This window comes from Lissotriton vulgaris, chromosome 4_1 (genome assembly GCF_964263255.1).
Source record: "Lissotriton vulgaris chromosome 4_1, aLisVul1.2, whole genome shotgun sequence".
NCBI classification, from domain to species: Eukaryota; Metazoa; Chordata; class Amphibia; order Caudata; family Salamandridae; genus Lissotriton; species Lissotriton vulgaris.
The window spans coordinates 554510593-554530870 of NC_141691.1; the positions used below are offsets into that span (position 1 = coordinate 554510593).

A 20278-nucleotide genomic window follows, 5' to 3' on the forward strand; every position below is an offset into this window, starting at 1 on the left:
CGAGCTTCCCTGAGCTCTGCTGCTAGGTCTTTTTTAACCATATGTAGGTCTTCGTGAAGGAAAGCGAACAACGCCTCCAGGAACTCCTGGGTCACCGAGCTCTCTGCTCTGTCCCAACCTCCGGCATGCTTGGGAACCTCTGTGGCGCACTCTCCTTGATGAGCCTACATAGTGTTCTTGAGCAGCATTTCCTTGACTGAACTATCTTTCTTGCCCTTCGTGTAGGCTATGACTCCTGCCTCTAATGTCCAGGTTCCAAGAGATGCAGTGAGTAAGAAGGGCCGGCGCACTTCTCGCAGAGGTTCGCAGGAGGGCAAATCCAACAGGCCTTGGGCATTCCTCAGAGTCCCATCCCAGCCCCCGCCTGCAGGAGGAAGCGCAGATCAGAGGCCAAGCGTCACCCCCTCTAGTCCCAGCGTGGGCAATGGCAACACAGAAGACCACGTCACTAATATGGTCCCCCGGCTCCGTCTTGTCATTTATTCAGTTGACCTTCAGTTGACCAGGGATCTGCAACGTACCCCCTCTTGCCCAGAGCAGGGGCAGATGGTGTCAGGCTCTGCTACTTGAGGCGGCTAGTGATGTTTCTTCCAGTCAGTAGTGTAACCTCACGCCCGGGCACCGGAGAGAGCGAGCTAGGTGCAGATAGCGAGAGCAAAGTGGTGAGCCTGGCCGGGCTCCGGATTCACAAACTGGCCTTCAGAAACAGGCCCAACAATGGGCAACCCCAGTTCCCCCACGCGCTGAGGAAAGCCCAAAGCAGGCCAGACGGACAGGAGATCCACAGGTTATTTTGCAATAGGCCACTCTCCCTCCTCCTGCAATGCTCCACGGCACCAGTTTTCAGGGTGATTAAGGAGGGGGGCACCCCCTGAGATATTGCTGCAGAAGTGGGTGGGGGCACAGAGGCCGCAAGCACCCACCCTGGCGAGCTTAAAATTCTAAGGCCAGGGCACCTGTGGGGAAGATACGGCGTCCCACAGCCACCTCGATCCTGCCGACAATCACTCACCAATGCAGCGGCCCCTTCCCTGGGCCACACGCAAGCCCCAGGCTCCGAGTTGCTCAGTGACAATGTAGGCCAGCAGGTCAGACCGCACCCGAAAGTGCCTTCTCCCTAAGGTGTCTAGGCACTGCTGCATGCCAGGACCTGGGTCCCCCGCTGCACCTTCAACACCAACTCCTCTCCGTCCCGGGGGGCCCTTCCTCCAGCCTTTTTCGTGCTTGCTCTCCTCCTGGGCCACAGACACTAGAGGCCCTGCAGCTTGCCCCCGGGAGCAGCGCGGTTTGCCTCCATCGCATGGCAGGCCTCGGTGGGTCAAATCATGCGCTAACCAGGTCCCGTCTTCTCCAGAGTTCTCCAGTCTCGCCCCCAGGTGGTATTAGGGGTCCCCCACCAGAGATCCCATCAGGAGGCAGTTTTCAGCTGTGCTATGGTCTGGCAAGGACAGAGCGCAGAGAAAGCTTGTCCGCTCACTCCGTCATCTTGGCCACACTCCTTTTAATATGTTATAGGAGTTTTTGTTGGAATATGCAAACTAGGCGGAGGACAAAAGTAACAAAGCATGAGAAAAGATGTTGTATTATCACATCTTGTCGCTTTTCTGACATTATGCCTGGTATTTTGTGATTATTCTTTATAATCTATTCATAGGAGATCCCTAAGGGAGTAAAAGAAACATAATTTCATATATAAACATTGCTTATTCAATGATCTAATGTTTCACACATTAACCTGCAGGCATCTTTTGTATATTTCATTTGTGTATTTAGTGTTCACTCTTTAAGCCAGTGTACCAATGTACTCTGAAAATTATTCTGAAGGCCAGCTGCTTTTGGTATTGTATTTGCACAATTATATTAGCAATTTTAGCCATCGTTTATACACCTCTACCTTGAGGTTTCCAAATACACACATGTTGCTGGTTTGATTTGGTTGCATGAAACATCTTTGTCATTGAGTTGGTCATTGGTGGACTCTCTTTCCACCCCCCAGGCTGTGGATCCCATAGTGGAAACCCAAGAGCTCTGTGATAGAATTTCAATTTTCTTTCACATCAAAATTGCTGATATCGATAATGCACTGGAATGCCTCAACCTGGAGCTGATCTCCCTTTCCGCTGGATCTCGCGTTAATGATTCAGGTGCTAGCTTCCTTAATTTCCCTCTCCTTACCCTGGAGGGGATCAATTTGCTCCTTGACAATATAAATAAATCTGGCTCCCCTCTGGATCCTTGTCCGCTCAAGGTCCTGAAGGCCTGTAGGGAAGTAGTTATTCCCCCCCCTTTTAGAGGTGATGAACTTAGCAATTACGGAGGGAATATTCCCTCGCATATGGAAAATGGCGGTCGTTAAACCTCTTTTGAAGAAGGCCTCTTTGGACCCTGGGGTGTTGAAAAACTTTCAACCTATTTCCTTACTACCTGCCCCCGCTAAAATGCTTGAATCTCATCTGAATCGCTACCTCAGCTCCTTCTTGGATGACTTCAACCTGCTGGATACCTCACAATATGGCTTTCGAAGAGCCCACAGTACTGAATCCTCCCTCTCTGTGGTTATTAACAACATTCGCTCGAAGGTCGATAAGGGCCTTACCACTCTTTTGGTCCTACTCGACCTTACGGCGACTTTAGACACCCTGTCTCCCTCTGTCCTGGTCTCTCGAGTTAGGGAGATAGCAGTTGGAGGCCCAGCCCTGAGCCTCTTGGCCTCTTTTCTCAATCAGAGAGAGCAAAGGGTGAAGCTGGGTGACTTTCTGTCCCCCTCTAAATCTGTGCAATGTGGGGTCCCCCAGGGATCTTCTTTAAGTGTCACGCTTTTCAACATTTATGTAGCCCCTCTTGCCAGGGTAGTGAGATCTTTCGGGTTTGAGGTGTTGTCTTACGCCAACGACACCCAAATCATGGTCTCACTTACGCAGTCGGTGAGTGACTCTGCCCTGAATTTCAGAAATTGCATGGAGGCAGTATCCCAATGGATGATTCAGAATTTTTTAAAGCTTATTGGAGAGAAGACAGAGGTCCTGATCTTCGGAGGCAATCAAGACGTCTGGTCGAACGATTGGTGGCTGGCCTCCCTTGGGAATTGTACCCTTCCCTCTCATTTCGCTAGGAATCTGGGGGTTCTGGTAGATACCTCTTTCTTTTGACCGCCAAGTTAGTAGGACTGTCTCCACCTGCTGTGGTATTATCAGGATCCTCAGAAAGGTTGCATCCTATCTCTCCCCTGATGCCCGGAAGCAAGCTACAGTGGCACTTGTTTCCTCGAGATTGGATAACTGCAATGCACTTAATGTAAGTCTAAATAAGAGCCTCAACCATCGCTTGCAGATAGTGCAAAATGCCGCGGCCAAGATGGTCCTTAACCTTCCCAGGCTTTCCTCAGCATCTTTGGCCAGAAAAAACTTACACTTGCTGCTTATCCAGTCTAGGATTTCTTTTAAGATTCTTTGCCTCGCCAATGGGGCTATGTATGGCTCTGGTTCTGAGGGTATCAGGTCCCTCCTCCACCCTTATGCCCCCATTAGAGCCCTCCGCTCATCAAATAAAAATCTTCTTCTAGTTCCTAGATTTGCAAAAGCAAGATGGGGATGGGGAGGTAGAGGGTTTACCCCCCTGGCACCCAAGCTCTGGAATTCCCTCCCACCAGAACTGGCAGGACAACCATCTCTTGCGCTTTTTTCGTAAAGCATTGAAAACCTGGTTCTTTGCAGAGGCTTACTCGTAGACGTGTACCTGGAGAATTTAGACTATTTGACCTGATTGGCGCCTTGATGCCCTTGGGCTAAGTTGCACGGTATAAGTCTTCCTCCATTCATTCATTCATTGGAAGAATACATAGGAAATCAGTATTTTAGCATTTCTAAAACACCAGTAAAGAAGTCACATTTCATCTTAAACCTCCGAGGTTGATGTCAGTGACATCTCCCCTATACCCGACCGTTGAAGTGTGTTGGACATACTTTTTAACCCTGTCTTTTACCCCTTTACAAGTACATTTTAAAATGTAACTGTTCTTTTCAAATGTCATTATTTTGTGATAGATAAATGGCTGTTACTTTTTTACTTGCGTAAATTGTTGAGATTTTAGATGGGGTGGGTACGTTTTTGTTTTCAGATGTGTGCGAATGGCAGCCTTGTTGATAAAATGTGTGTGAACAGTTTACCTGTTGGTTTTGTGAGAGGGTAAACCGTCTTCTCCTGTGGCACCTAAAGGTAGTATAATTAGTTCTAGTGGGTGTCAAATTCCCATGATGTTGAATGTTTGTCCCCATTTGTCCCCAGAATCCCTGTACTGTAGTGCAGGACCACCACATAATTCGCATCTTACTACCTCGTCCTACACAGCTTTTCCAACAACTGTCAGCATTCATTTGAGTGGGGTGAAGTACCATTGCATTAGGTTTTTGTGTGCATTTTCCCTGTGTTGTACACTTATGGAGGACATAGCTGCTCTTGAGTAGATTTTTGCCCAAGTCTCCGCAGAGACAGGGTTCTCAGGTCCATGTTTCTACTAATAGTGGATACTGGTGTTTTTTTCAGTTTGTCCTGCCTTTCTGTTGCAGGCAGGACAAGGTGTCTCCTAACGCTTTTAAAATATTTTTACAGCACGGGCGCCAAATGAATTTGCAATGCAATAGGTCTTGCATTTGCGAGAGTTTAAGCTATTGGCATTGTAAGTGACAACGCTTTTATTTATCTGTTTTTAAAAACAACATTTAAATAAAAGGCATTGTCATTTACATTGCCAATAGCTCACACTCTAGTAAATGCGAGACCTGTTGCTTTGCAAATGATTGGTACCTTGGCAGCTATGCTGGGCTGCTGAACTACTTACTCAGCTGCTGGCTCCCTGGTGGGTCTGGTGGCTCTCTTCAGTTGCGGGATCATTTTCAAATAATTACCGTCGCACAAAGCAGTACATAGCCAGCAGCACTGCCATTCCCACTGCAGCCGCTGCCCGTTAAGACTTTATATTCATTAACTGGCTGCACATCGCACCGGCGGGCAGCATCAGGACTTGACATCACAGCCGCCTGTTGTGTGTGTCACAAACCTAACCCCAAGGCTGATAGTCTTTGAAAGAGCCATTGGGGACTCAGACGCTGCAGTGAATGCCTTCAAATATACTGCGTGCCGTGATGGGATGAGGGTGTGAATGATCCTCATATTGTCCCACTGGAACCAGCATATCAGTGGCAAGATTTGCGGCCTCTGAGCCAGCCTCCCCTTGGAGCAGCATGCATGGTGCGCTGCCACTCGAGTTTCAGTGCTTTAGTAAGATGATTCCTAGTGCCCCATGACAGCTATGGAGACGCTATTATGCGTGACTTCGCATTTCTATGCCATGATGCTGACCACCACAAGGGCAGTATATTGTATCGATAAATGTCCTTCGCCGTACTCGAAAGACCTCCCAGTATTTGATGCCAACCACATGGCACAACAATGGAATCTCAAACTTCCCTTTTCTATACAGGTTCCCCCCCCCCCCGACTTCTAATGAGGGCAGTATATTGTATTGATAAATGTCCTTCGCCCTACTCGTAAGACCTCCCAGTATTGGATAGAGTTCACAATGCATTGGAACTAGCAATTTTTGCAGCTTCTTTTCTTGCACCTTCTTAATTGAGACCACCTTTGGGGACGATTTAGAATAATTTTGAATCCTGAGGCATTTGTAAAATTCTCTAATTCCTGTAACCACACTGAGATTGAAGTCTCTAGGTCCCTGAGGAGGCAAAGGATGTCATCCTCAAAGAGCAACATTTTATATTCTCTTTGTCTGAATGTAATTCCTTTGATATTGGGATACATTTTTAGCATTTGTACTAAGTGTTGCATTGACAGGGCGATTATCAACGGGGAGTGTTGACACCACTTTTTCATACCTCTAGTTAATGTTACTGTTGGGGAAATCTGGCCGCTAATCCTTAGCTGTGAACATTATCTACTAGTTTAAATGCCTGTTCCTGTTTGGGTGTGGACTTTCTGTATGAATCGCCAATTTACTCTTAAGGCCGTCTCCACTGCAAGCGAGAAAAGGACCATTTGAATTTGGTAATGCTCAGTAGCCTCAGTTAGTTTGCAGGCCAATCTAGTATAGTTGATTGTGCATCTGTAATTAATAAACTGATTGTTCAGCTGTTATAAGCAGGGGCCTCACGTGTCGCAGGCGTTCCACAAGTAGACAGGAAGATTTTTACAACAAAATATAACAGTGAATCAGCCTATAAGATCCACTACAATTGAGATTTTTTATCAGATTTCTGTGTCAATACTTTGATGGATACTATCATGGTTTTTGTGACCCTCCCTGTCAATAAGAATGTATTGAATACTGTAGTTAGGAGTTGGAGCAACAAGTTCACATAAGATTTATAAAAGGACATAACAGACTGGCCAGGTGTGTTGTTACTTTTCAGAACTTAATCGCAGATTTGAATTTGTCAATGGTTATGGGTTTGTCACTGAGAAAGAAATCAAAGTCTCTTCTGTCAGTAAATACTAGGACAGGCAGGTAACTGTCTTGTAAACCACCCTCAAGATCTTATGATCTATAAAGCATAGTGTAAATATCTGCTGTAAATCCAACAAGAGTTGGTACCATACACATATACCTGATACCAAACATCATGTGCAGCAATAGTCCTAGAAGAACAAGGTAGAGCCTTGCGGGAGCACAAAACTGTGGTTTTGTTGTTAAAATCAAGTGGGACCCGCTGATGAAGGCTGGTTATTAAAAAACACAGATCAATTCCAGGGCCTTCCCCTGCACATGTTTCTTCTGTTCTAAAATGAAACAAGCCACCTGTGGCCTGTAGTGTCAAGTGGAGCTGGTGAATCCAGCAGGACGAAACCTGCAAACTTGTCCTCGTCAAATAAAATCCCAAACTGCTGTTTTTGATGCTATGAGGGCCTGGATTCCAAATGGTAATGTGCGATAAGCACATTCTTCTCCAGGTAACTCTGTGGATATGTGATAGCTATAGATCCAGTTAGCTTTGCCAGCAATGAATGAGTTGAAATAGGTCTATAGATTCTTGGATTAAACCCAGATCTTTGTGACTAGGGGTGAATGTATGCATTGTTCAGCACTCTGTCCATCATTTATTCTTTTTGCTTTTGTTGCACTAAGTGGGAAGGATATGCCCAGATGTGGGTTCCGTGCCACTGGATTCAAGTTAGCCTGGCTGATAACTCTAAACCGATCCTAGGTTGCTTGTTTCCGGTCCAGGGAGGTCCTGACTTGGCAGTTCGAGCTGGACTGTTCCCATGAGAAACAGGGTCAAGACTGATTTGCATATAGCTTGGTCCAAACTGGGTTGGCGTGGTGAGCAAAGGAACAATGGATTAAAGCCAGATCTTTGTGACTGGGGTGAATGTTTGCATTGTTCAGCATTTTGTACCTCATCTGTTCTTTTTGCCAGTGTTATTAGCAGACATCTTGGAAATGGTTATTTTGCCAAATGTGTAGATATCCTGCCCTGATCAGTCACAGTCCATGAAGTACATGGTGTGCGCCCACGACTTCCCAGGTCTCATTTAGGGGCAGAGTAAACACTGTTGTGAAGCCTCAGACTAACACAAAAAAGTATTTGTCTCCAAGATCCGAGACACAGGATGCCTACAATTTGAGCGTAACAAAACACTGGCGATAAAGTATAATATTTAACTTATTTAAACAAAAAGCAGTCTTATTCGTGGTGTTGATGGTCAGCGGACACCAGAGGGTCTGCAATAAAATGGATGGAATATATTGTTAAGCTTGAGGATCTTTTGTCATGGAAGGAGTAAATAAAAACAAGCATTGGAAATGCAATAGGTCTCGCATTAGGAAAGTTTGAGCTATTGGTATTGTAAATGACACTTTTTTTATTTATGTGTTGGTTTTGAAAGTAGCAAAATTAATAGCTTTGTCAGTTACAATGTCAATAGTCTTAACTTTTGCAAATGTGACACCTATAGCATTTGTAATGCAATGTGTGTTGTATTTACGTGACTTAGATGTATTGATATTACAAATAACAATGGCTTTTAATTTTGTAAATAATTAATACTTAAATAAAAGTTATTGTAATTTATAATGGCAATAGCTTAAACGTTTGTAAATAACTTTTGTGAAGATTATGTTCAGTGTATTTTATTGTGACGAAAATCCAAGAACATTGCATTTGCACCTACACACACACAGAGCCACACACACATAGATGTGGTAGTGGTGGATCTGGGGGATATGGTGGTGGTGGATGTGGTAGTGGTGGTGATGGTGGATGTGGTGGTGATGGTGGTGGATGAGGGGGTGGATGTGGTGGTGGATGTGGTGGTGGTGGTGGTGGTGGTGGAGGTGGTGGATGTGGTGGATGTGGATGTGGTGGTTGTGGATGTGGATGTGGTGGTTGTGGATGTGGTGAAAGTGGTGGTGGATATGGTGGTGGAAGTGATGGTGGTGGGTGTGGTGGAAGTGATGGTGGTGGGTGTGGTGGATGTGGTGGTGGTGGATGCGGTGGTGGTGGATGAGGTGGTGGTGGATGTGGTGGTAGTGGATGAGGTGGTAGTGGATGAGGTGGTAGTGGATGAGGTGGTGGAGGAAGTGGTGGATGTGGTGGTGGATGTGGTGGTGGATGCGGCGGTGGTGGATGCGGCGGTGGTGGATGTGGCGGTGGTGGATGTGGCGGTGGTGGTGGATGTCATGGTGGATGTGGTGGTGGTGGTGGTGGATGTCATGGTGGATGTGGTGGTGGTGGTGGATGTCATGGTGGATGTGGTGGTGATGGTGGATGTGGTGGTGGATGTGGTGGTGATGGTGGATGTGGTGGATACGGTGGTGGTGGATGCGGTGGATGTGGTGGTGGTGGATGTGGCGGTAGATGTCATGGTGGATGTGGATGTGGTGGTGGATGTGGTGGTGGATGTGGTGGATGTGGCGGTAGTGGTGGATGTGGTGGTGGTGGATGTGGTGGTGGATGTGGTGGTGGTGGTGGATGTCATGGTGGATGTGGTGGTGATGGTAGATGTGGTGGTGGATGCGGTGGATGTGGTGGTGGTGGATGCGGTGGATGTGGTGATGGTGGATGCCGTGGTGGTGGTGGTGGATGCGTCGGTGGTGGTAGTGGTGGATGGGGTGGTGGTTGTAGTGGATGTGGTGGTGGATGTAGTGGTGGTGGATGCGGCGGTGGTGGGTGCGGTGGTGGTGGATGCGGTGGATGTGGTGGTGGTGGATGTGGCGGTGGATGTCATGGTGGATGTGGAGGTGATGGTGGAGGTGATGGTGGATGTGATGGTGGATGTGATGGTGGATGTGGTGGTGATGGTGGATGTGGTGGATACGGTGGTGGTGGATGCGGTGGATACGGTGGTGGTGGATGCGGTGGATGTGGTGGTGGTGGATGTGGCGGTAGATGTCATGGTGGATGTGGAGGTGATGGTGGATGTGATGGTGGATGTGGTGGTGGAAGCGATGGTGGATGGGGTGGTGATGGTGGATGTGGTGGATACGGTGGTGGTGGATGCGGTGGATGTGGTGGTGGTGGATGCAGTGGTGGTGGTGGATGCGGTGGTGGTGGTGGATGGGGTGGTGGTGGTGGATGGGGTGGTGGTTGTGGTGGTTGTCATGGTGGATGTGGTGGTGGATGTGATGGTGGTGGGTGCACCTACACACACACAGAGCCACACACACACACACATATAGATGTGGTAGTGGTGGATCTGGGGGATATGGTGGTGGTGGATGTGGTAGTGGTGTTGATGGTGGATGTGGTGGTGATGGTGGTGCATGAGGGGGTGGATGTGGTGGTGGATGTGGAGGTGGTGGATGTGGTGGATGTGGGGGTGGTGGATGTGGGGGTGGTGGATGTGGTGGTTGTGGTGAAAGTGGTGGTGGATGTGGTGGTGGAAGTGATGGTGAAGGGTGTGGTGGATGTGGTGGTGGTGGATGCGGTGGTGGATGAGGTGGTGGATGAGGTGGTGGATGCGGTGGTGGATGCGGTGGTGGATGAGGTGGTGGATGTGGAGGTGGATGAGGTGGTGGATGAGGTGGTGGATGAGGTGGTGGATGAGGTGGTGGTGGATGTGGAGGTGGTGGATGTGGAGGTGGTGGATGTGGAGGTGGTGGATGTGGAGGTGGTGGATGTGGAGGTGGTGGATGTGGAGGTGGTGGATGTGGAGGTGGTGGATGTGGAGGTGGTGGAGGTGGTGGATGTGGAGGTGGTGGAGGTGGTGGATGTGGAGGTGGTGGATGTGGAGGTGGTAGATGTGGAGGTGGTGGATGTGGAGGTGGTGGATGTGGAGGTGGTGGATGTGGAGGTGGTGGATGTGGAGGTGGTGGATGTGGAGGTGGTGGATGTGGAGGTGGTGGATGTGGAGGTGGTGGATGTGGAGGTGGTGGATGTGGAGGTGGTGGATGTGGAGGTGGTGGATGTGGAGGTGGTGGATGTGGAGGTGGTGGATGTGGAGGTGGTGGATGTGGAGGTGGTGGATGTGGAGGTGGTGGATGTGGAGGTGGTGGATGTGGAGGTGGTGGATGTGGTGGTGGTGGTGGTGGTGGATGTGGTGGTGGTGGTGGATGTGGTGGTGGATGAGGTGGTGGTGTATGTGGTGGCGGTGGATGTGGTGGTGGTGGTGTATGTGGTGGAAGTGGTGGTGGATGTGGTGGTGGTGGTGGTGGATGTGGTGGAAGTGGTGGTGGATGTGGTGGTGGTGGTGGTGGATGTGGTAGTGGTGGTGGATGTGGTGGTGGATGTGGTGGTGGATGTAGCGGTGGTGGATGTCATGGTGGAGGTGGTGGTGGATGTGGTGGTGGTGGTGGATGCGGTGGTGGTGGTGGATGTGGTGGTGGTGGATGTGGTGGTGGATGCGGTGGTGGTGTATGTGGTGGTGGTGGATGTGGTGGTGGATGAGGTGGTGGTGTATGTGGTGGCGGTGGATGTGGTGGTGGTGGTGTATGTGGTGGAAGTGGTGGTGGATGTGGTGGTGGTGGTGGTGGATGTGGTAGTGGTGGTGGATGTGGTGGTGGATGTGGTGGTGGATGTAGCGGTGGTGGATGTCATGGTGGAGGTGGTGGTGGATGTGGTGGTGGTGGTGGATGCGGTGGTGGTGGTGGATGTGGTGGTGGTGGATGTGGTGGTGGATGCGGTGGTGGTGGTAGTGGTGGATGGGGTGGTGGTGGTAGTGGTGGATGGGGTGGTGGTGGATGTGGTGGATGGGGTGGTGGTGGATGTGGTGGTGGTGGATGTGGTGGTGGATGTGGTGGTGGATGTGGTGGTGGATGTGGAGGTGATGGTGGATGTGGTGGTGGTGGTGGATGCGGTGGTGGTGGTGGATGCGGTGGTGGTGGTGGATGTGGTGGTGGTGGATGTCATGGTGGATGTGGATGTGGAGGTGATGGTGGATGTGGTGGTGGATGTGGTGGTTGATGTGATGGTGGTGGGTGTACCTACACACACAGAGCCACACACACACACACACACATATAGATGTGGTGTATCTGGGGGATATGGTGGTGGATGTGGTAGTGGTGTTGATGGTGGATGTTCAGGCAGGAGACTCACGATTTTTGAAGTCTAAAATGGCTGAAGCATGGTTTCATTTTAGCTGTTCTCACCTAAAATTGCCTCTGCTTCATTAGAAGTCAAAGGTAAAAAGACATTCCCCCTATTTGGTTTGAAAACGGCCCACTTTCCTGTTCGAAAAAATGGGCAGGTATCTACGGACTGGCTCTAAAAACACGCAGTCAAAACAACTTACCCTGGTATTTACATAGGAGTACAGACATAACCACAGCATCTCTATGTATCGCAAGCGATTTTTTTTCCCACACCGTCATCTATGGAAAAGCCGGCATCACATGACACAGCGAAAACTGGGTGAGCTGAAAAACCCATGCATTGTCGCGCCAATTCAGGCATACCAGTCGAAGTAAAGACCGAGGGAGTTCAGTTCAGAGTTGTCATTGTGTGAAGTACAGGGCTATAGCACCGTAAAATAATTAGGTCGAATAGCGTAAGAAGTAACTGTGGGAAGGGTTCTGATACCAAAAGGATACGTGCGCAGGTCGGTATCCATTTAAGTGTGATAACCATTCTTTTAACAGCACTGTGGGCGAAAGTCGGCTTCAGGCCTGTGTGTATCCCGCAGGCCTGAACCAGACATGTATGTCCAGGGATGTGGAAATTTCTAAATAATCTACTTGTCCATGGGACAAAATGCAACATAAATCTACCTGTCCTGTAAGACAATCAACTTGTCCCACCTACTCCCAAATCAATTATGTGTGATGACACAGTCATTAATGGATTTTTGTGTTAATAAAACTGACCAGTAATATAAAGGATTTGTAAAAATGTTGAAGGAAATCTTGACTTTATTGCTGAGAAAAGCGGTATTCTCCTTAAGTACTGAAACGCAACAATAAATGATCTTCAATAAATCAATCAATCAAATGACACTTAAGTGCACAGCTGCATCGAAGGTAGCGTCCCAGCGCTTTAGCAGATAGTAAAGAGAGGCCAAAGTAACTAGAAACTAGACGGAGTCAAATCGCCAAGGTTTTAAGTTGCCTTTTGAAGACTGACAGTCAAATAACCATAACTGGAAAGGAAGACTGTCCATAATCTTGCAGTGCATATGGTGATGGGGTTGCCGCCACGACGAGACTTCAGAAATTTGGAATCCGCAGAAGGTGACTATTGTTGGATCTAAGTGCCCTCTTTTGAGTATACAGAGACAGTCTATTCAGCAGATACCATGGGGCCTCACCATGATATGTGCTGAAAGCCACTGTTAGAGCTTTAGTTGATACGAAATTCCACTGGAAGCCAGTGTAGATGTCTCAAAAATGGAGAGATGTGATGGCGCCTCAGCTTTCTCCTGATTAGTTCTGTTGCTGCATTTCAAATTAGCTGAAATCTGTTTATCAAATATGAAGGAAGACCAAGGTAGAGACTGTTCAAGTAGTCCAGATGGGACTTAATTAAAGGATGAACTACTGTTCACCTAGTCTCTTCAGGAACCAGATCAAGAAACTTCTTTCTAATTATCATCTTCATAAGGCAGACAGACGAAATATGATTAATTTCCGACGTAAAAGAGAGGCTGGAGTCAAAGATGATGCACACATTTTTAGCAGATGTGGTATGATTAGTAAAGGTGTTTGGCAGGCCACCACCCGATAGAAGGTGTTCATTTTGGTAAAAACCAAAACATGTATTTTGTCAATTTTGTTTTAAATGATTTGCATCCATCCAAGTTGCGACTGCTCTAAGACATTCTTTGAAGTTGTGAAAAGCTTCCTCCGTATCATCTTGAAAGGATCTTGAATAACTGACTTCAGGTATGGTAGTTTGGTTATACTGGTCCAAAACGCAAGTTGCAGCATATGTGCACAACCATCCATGTTGGTTGTATGTGGAAATATCTACTACAGAAACCGCATGCTTCCAAAATACTGAGGACCAAAATATAGAGTCTGGAGTTAAAAATAGTAAATCTTAACTTACCAATTACTTTTTCCAAATTTTGACCCTCAATATTTTGTAAATATTCGGGTAGCATGCTATTCGGACAAAAATTAGGCGGAGTACCTCAGTGTTGCAGTAAAAATATAAATGGATGAGAAATTCTGTGCAGTTGGGGAGGTGTTGTCTGTCACAAAACGTCTGGCCAGCTTCCAGCCTAATTGGTTCTTTCCCTTTTATCTTGCCATACTGACATACTCACTGCACATACACCCAACCCAACTGCAAAGACACTCACAGGACAGATAAACACACCCACTCCACACACTCCAACAACGCCACTGCAGACACATAGCTACACTATAGATGCATAGACTCATACATCACTTAATGGACAGACACACAACCCCATGCAGGACCACTCCCCTAGAGACATACCCCCCTACGCAGACCTAAATACACCCCCAATAAATAGACCCAAGCACTTCCTATTGACAGGCAGTGCCTAACCGTATGGGCCTAACTTGGCCCAGACTGGAGCAGAGATACTGCCCGCAAAGATATCCATGGTTTTCTAGAAGAGGCTGAAAGAATCCACTTGTTTTCTATTCTAAGTAAGGATATAATACAAATTGATATGAAATACAAATGTATCTTGCAGAAGGGGAAGGTTTCCAAGGAAGTTTAAGATAAGGTGGCAATGATGTCCAGTATAGGTCCATGAGGGCAGGTCAGAATCCATGGCCAGACTTTCAAAATTACCACTGACTATTCAAATTAGTTCCAATGAGATTAAAATGTTGTTTGTTTATTTTATGTTATAATTGTGAAAATCGAGTATGGGTTGTGGCCCTCCTTGGCACATATTGGACACCCCTTGCCTCTTTGGCTGTTTAGGATCTCTTGTTTGCTAATGCTTATTTCAACTTAGGTTCGCAACTCGCGCCGCGTTTCAGTTTGTTAGGCTCAAAGTGTAGAAGTGCACTTGTAAAAGATTCACTTAAACCTACCTTTTCTTGTGAATAAATATTTTCTGAGGTGTGAGAAGAGACTGCTTCAGGGTCGGAAAGGCCTGGGAAGTTTGTGCACACCCACAGAATAATGCATTTGGGAGTGTTCACAAATCTTTCCACAGTCCATTCTCGTCATGGACATGGCCAAGTATTTGCTCATTTCAATGATCGAACAAAATTTGTGTCCAGGGTGGAAGTGGGAAGAAAACTCCACCTAATGTGGTGGGATTTTATGGAAAGGTCTCACTGCTTGCTTTGTGGTTCATTTTCCAGCGAGCATGGAGAAAAATGGAGACCGTATTACTGTTGGGAAAATTACTTGTGTTGACTCAAAAGTATGTTGATTTTACTCTAATGCATAATATATTATTAAATAATGCAGTTTCGAGCAATGATTCTCTTTTAGAGTGCAGCTAGGTGTTTTTTGTTAGTGCTTAGAACTGTCAGGAAGGTAGGTTGAAAATATGCCCAGTAGGCAAGATCGTCCAATTCACGGGTTTTGTAGCAGTTCACGTTGCTCAAAAGGGGTAATCTCTGATATGCATTTCTTTGCATGTCTTCGTTATTCGGTTTACTCACAATAAAATGTCACTCGAGGTGTCCAACATTGGACAGTAGAATGTCACTCATAAGTACACTGAAAACACAGAAGTGCCACACATAGGCAATGTAAAATCGGCAGCCTTGAGCACAACATCACACAAAAGGCCTTCAAAATGCTGGCTAAGTGTGTTACTAAAAGAGCCAAAAGCAACTCTTAAATTTCGCACATAAAATAAGACGTCAAATTTAAATACCCTGAAAAAATGAAACTGTAACGCCAAAGCCCACTGAAAACTTGCCAGCGCCTCTTTAAACACACATCTTTCAGCACCTGAATGACAAGGTCTATGCCCTCCCGGGCCCATCAGAGTCTCTTGAAACTTAAAGCACCAACCAACTCCACTGCCCTCTTGAGCACAGCCTCAGCCGACTGCTCCAACCCCAGCAGAGCCGCCAAGACCAGACAGTAGAGAATGTGACCCAAACGGGACCCTTCACGCCAGGTGAGACTGCCCTCCAGTACTACCCATGCAGGACTTCTTCTGGGCACACCAACAGATAAGCCTTGTAAATACAAACTCACTATCCTGCATGAGAAATCGTCACCACACTTTAGATTTGTTTGGACAATTGCACCAAAGGAAAAAGAGAAAACAGACAACATAACAGATGGAAAAAAGTATTTACCGGCCCTCAGCTCATTTTATATTGCGTTCTTCGTAGAATCTAACACAAGTTACTATGGAATCCTTCTTGTTTAATTTTGGCAATTAGAAACATGCAGACAGTACGCTCTCAAAGACCCCTCTTCCCGGTGCTCATCCCGGTGTTATTCTCTTTCTGCTGCCTCTTTCTTCTACTTCTAGTGCTTGCAAGCAAAAGTGTCCAGTTTTCTGCACTAGTCACGCAGATATTAGCTGCTAGGAAAACACTAAAGCGTGTTTTTAACATCCCAGCTGCAAGGAAAAGAAATGGTATTTTCTGTAATCTGCATCCCGTGCCATCACGCATACTACAGCATTATTAAATCAAGTGAGAGGGACTTGTGGAGCAGTCTTAGGCAGACCATTGTTCTTGTGCGTACTTGTAATACATAAAAGCTATGCTTGCCTACAGATGCAACTTCTCTTCTGCTACTGGTTGTAGCATCTGACAGAAAACCACGGGCCACTCACGGAGCCAATAGCTGTAGGTGCGGGGCCAAATAGGGACATCCCCGTTTATTTTGATTTAATGTCTAGTTGTCCGTAGGACAAAATAGACATTAAATCTTCTTGCCCCTGACAGAAATCAACATGTCTCGGGCGTCGGGCGATATGAATTCCCTACCCCTGATGTCTCAGTCTTTCACCAATCGGTGTTCAGTAAAGATAAGTACATTGCATCAGGGAGCACTGTGTGTTGTTAGGAGGGCATTGCTGTGGGGAGGGGGGAGGAGAAATGCGACATGGCGGGCAGGGGAGGGGGTGGAGCGGGTAAAAAAAAAAAACGGAGGGAAGGCAGAGAAGGGGAGGGGGGAGGAGAAATGCGACACGGCGGGCAGGGGAGGGGGCGGAGCGGGGAGAGGGTGTGAAAGCAGCAGGGGCCTGGAGTGCGGCTGAGGGAACTGAAGAAATGCGACACGGCAGGCAGGGGAGGGGGCGGAGCGGGGGTGTGGGAGGAGTGCGCCTGAGGGAAAATACATGCAAGGCAGGCGGCTGGGGGCATGTGCACGCGCTTTTAAGCTCAATGCGCATGCGCATTGAGCTTGAATGTCACGGGCACTGCAAGGAATCGCCACGATTCCTTGCAAGTTGGTTAAAGACTGTTTAAGCCCCCATAGTCTCGCAAGCTCGATGCGCATGCGCATCGACAGGCGAGACCTAAAAACATAGGGGCCTCATTACGATGCTGGTCAGACGAGCATCCATCCGGCATAATCGCGGAAACGGGATACCTCCACCGAGGAGTTGGCGTTCCTGATAACATTATTTGGTTGTGACTGCCTTCATGGCTGTTAAAGTGTATTTTTCCTATTGTGGCTTGTGCTGCAGGACGCAGCACAAGCCGCATTAGAAGAAATACACTTTTGAAACATTTATGCACCTTTTGGCAGGCACCATACGGTGCCTGCCACACAATGCATGGGTGTTAATGGGGCACGGCAGGTGACCCCAGGGCCCATAGCGGTTGGCCATGGGGATAGAGCCCCTGCTAGGGAGCCAAAAAAGACACTTTCCGCCAGCCTTTTGATGGTGGAAGAACTGACATGAAAAGGCTGCCGCAAAGGTGTATCGTAATTGCCACAGCGGTGCCTAAGTAGGCACCGCCTCCATTTTGGGGACTACGATCCGCAAGCCTATCTGAGGCAGAGCAGATTCACCCCGCAAGCATCGGTCGGACCACCCATAACCTAATACGACGGTCGGACAGATGCCTCAGATGTTTGGTGGACAGCCACCGATGAGCTGTCTGACTGGCCTTCCTCTCTACATCAAAATGAGGCCTACAGAGGTGAAGTTTCTTGGTGACCGCTTGTTCAGGAACAGTTGTCAGTGAAGGTTCTCAAAGTTATGAGAAACTGAAGCTGGACTAGAAGCACACACTATAATTGAAAGCACTGTGAGCTTTAGTGGTAGATGATTTGTTTTAGATTGCAATGTGAAAAGAAATGTACTTCTTGACAGGAGCTAGGTTCAGCTGTGGTCTACTCTCTTTCCACCAGCCCTGGATCCTGTTAGAAGTTTGAGGGTAAAGGAGTAAATATGGACATATAATCAGATACTGGGATACCAAACTGTAAATTATTGGAAACATGTTTTGAGTTGAAATGACCAGCTATGATGTATGTATAATGTGACAATGTAATATTGTGAAATGTAAATAAAGTGTTGAGTGTTGTTAATACATAAGATGGAAGGAAAAACGGTGAAACCGTGAAACTACTGAGTTTTAGCATGCTGCTACTAATCTCATTCCTTGGCTCTAAACAAATGATAAGACTCTTTGAATTGTAATGGGATTCCTTTTTGCCTGCAGAGGGAGGAAATTTCCGCAATATCTTGGACAAAGCTGTTGGTGCAGACAGATTGGTGAAAGAGCGCTATCAGTCTCATCGAGAAACAATTTCAATATTAAGTAAACCGGAATCTGAACTCAATGCATCCATTCCTTCTGCTAACCCGGCAAAAACCCTACAGGGTAGTGAGGTGAGATCACAAAATAATGTATTGAAAAGCTCTGCCATAAATTGTAAGCTTGTTTACTGCTGTACATTGATCTTTATGAAATCAGATTCTGCTCCCCTGATTTTCTTTCACTGATCAGGGCCAGCCACATCAGCCCATTCTGTAATGTTTCCTAATCAAAAACCGACTTGATCATTGCTTTGCGTTATAAATGGTAGTGCTTACAATACAACTGAGGAAACATTTACGGATGGGTCACACATTAAAGCACCTTTTTATGTCCGGTTGGACAGCGTAACTGTGTGCATTACCTATTGCTATAATTTCTTTAAAATATATAGAGTGGGGATTTACCTCCACCCAGAGGAGTAATAATCTCTCATCTCATGGGTTTGGCTATTTGATCTATCATTCAGCCTTCCAGGAAGTGCATCTACAGAAAACATTTACTTATTTTGTATTTTATGAAATGTGATATTATGCTTATGTGCATCCTTCCCTTGTAAACAAAAGCAGTGAATACAATGGTGTAGGACATAAACCATTAGTTAGCACAGTGGTTCCCAAACTTTTTTGACCCGTGGCTCCCTTGACCTAATTGGCAGTTCGCCGTGGCTCCCCACCATTTTTATACCCGCGCACCGGGCTGCCGCGGCGCACCCTTTCGGAACCACTGGTCTACATGAAGAATCAAGCCTAGACCTGATGAAGGATTCAGAGAGTAGCCATCACTGTCATTAAACTTTATTTGCAATCACAATGATCTTATAAAGTACATCTCAATGCATACATAGAGTAGTATAAAGCACTCCCACTGAAAGTATCCAGGCTAGAGAAAGGCTCACGGAGCTCTGTGGTGTTACAAGAAGTTTACGTGGGGTGGTCTCTGATCATGGGCGTCCGCAGAAATGTTTCCTGGGTGGGGGGGAACATTTTTAACTTCATCACCAACCCCCTTCCACCCTTCTCCCCACTGCCTTGCACAATTCTCCCATCTGCCTTGCACCCTTCTCCCCTCTGACTTGCACCCTTCTCCCCTCTGCCTTGCACCCTTCTCCTCTCTGCCTTGCACCCTTCTTTACTCTGCCTTGCACTCTTCTCCTCTCTGGCTTTTACCCTTCTCCCCTCGGCCTTACACCCTTCTCCCCTCGGCCTTACACCCTTCTCCTCTCTGCCTTGCACCCTTCTCCCCTCTGCCTTGCACCCATCTCCCCTCTGCCTTGCACCCTTCTCCTCTCTGCCTTGCACCCTTCTCCTCTCTGGCTTGTACCCTTCTCCCCTCGGCCTTACACCCTTCTCCTCTCTGCCTTGCACCCTTCTCCTCTCTGCCCTGCACCCATCTCCCCTCTGCCTTGCACCCTTCTCCCCTCTCCCTTGCACCCTTCTCCCCTCTGGATTGCACCCTTCTCCCCTCTGCCTTGCACCCTTCTCCACTCTGCCTTGCACCCTTCTGCCCTCTGCCTTGCACCCTTCCCCCCCTCTGCCTTGCTCCCTTCTCCCCTCTACAGTGCACCCTTCTCCCCTCCGCCTTGCACCCTTCTCCCCTCCGCCTTGCACCCTTCTCCCCTCTGCCTTGCACCCTTCTCCCCTCTGCCTTGCACCCTTCTCCCCCTCCCCGTTGTAACGCAACTGGTGCTAATGTAAAGCGCTCTGATGCCTTCTGGTGGAGTTTGCGGAGACTACTCTGGCATCTTGGAAGATAGCCACCAGTCATTTTCAATGCTTATTCAAATGCCATCTGTTTGTTTGCCTCCAATTCGGAGCTTCTATGGGTGGGAATACACAGCATCTTGAGGTGGTTAACAGCGTAAGTTTGCTTCTTGGAAATACATTCACTTACAATCCAGGTATACTACACATACATACTGATGGGCTTTGTAGAATCGGCACATGATTCTTTATTGCCTCATCGCTTCATCCCCCTGAGCTGGACAGCAATGGGCATATCAGACCCACCACAAGCTTGTGTGTCCTCTACATCTGACCAGCCATCCGTGGTCAGTTTGTTCTTGTCTATCGCAATGATGGCACCTGAATCTGGTGTGGACGGGAACCGTAGGAATTGCTGCACCACCACTTCATAGGACATTGAACTATCACT

General features: G+C 47.5%; 1 protein-coding gene across 2 annotated transcripts in view; it reads left to right on the forward strand.

Annotated features, from left to right (window-relative positions):
• The window catches only part of PDCD6IP (programmed cell death 6 interacting protein), a 500749-nt gene that overhangs the window by 236402 nt on the left and 244069 nt on the right, over positions 1-20278 (forward strand). For both annotated transcript variants that reach the window (XM_086964745.1, XM_086964744.1), the window contains exon 12: positions 18029-18198. In XM_086964745.1, coding sequence (XP_086820871.1) covers positions 18029-18198 — 170 coding nt within the window. The remainder of the gene's footprint in view (positions 1-18028; positions 18199-20278) is intronic.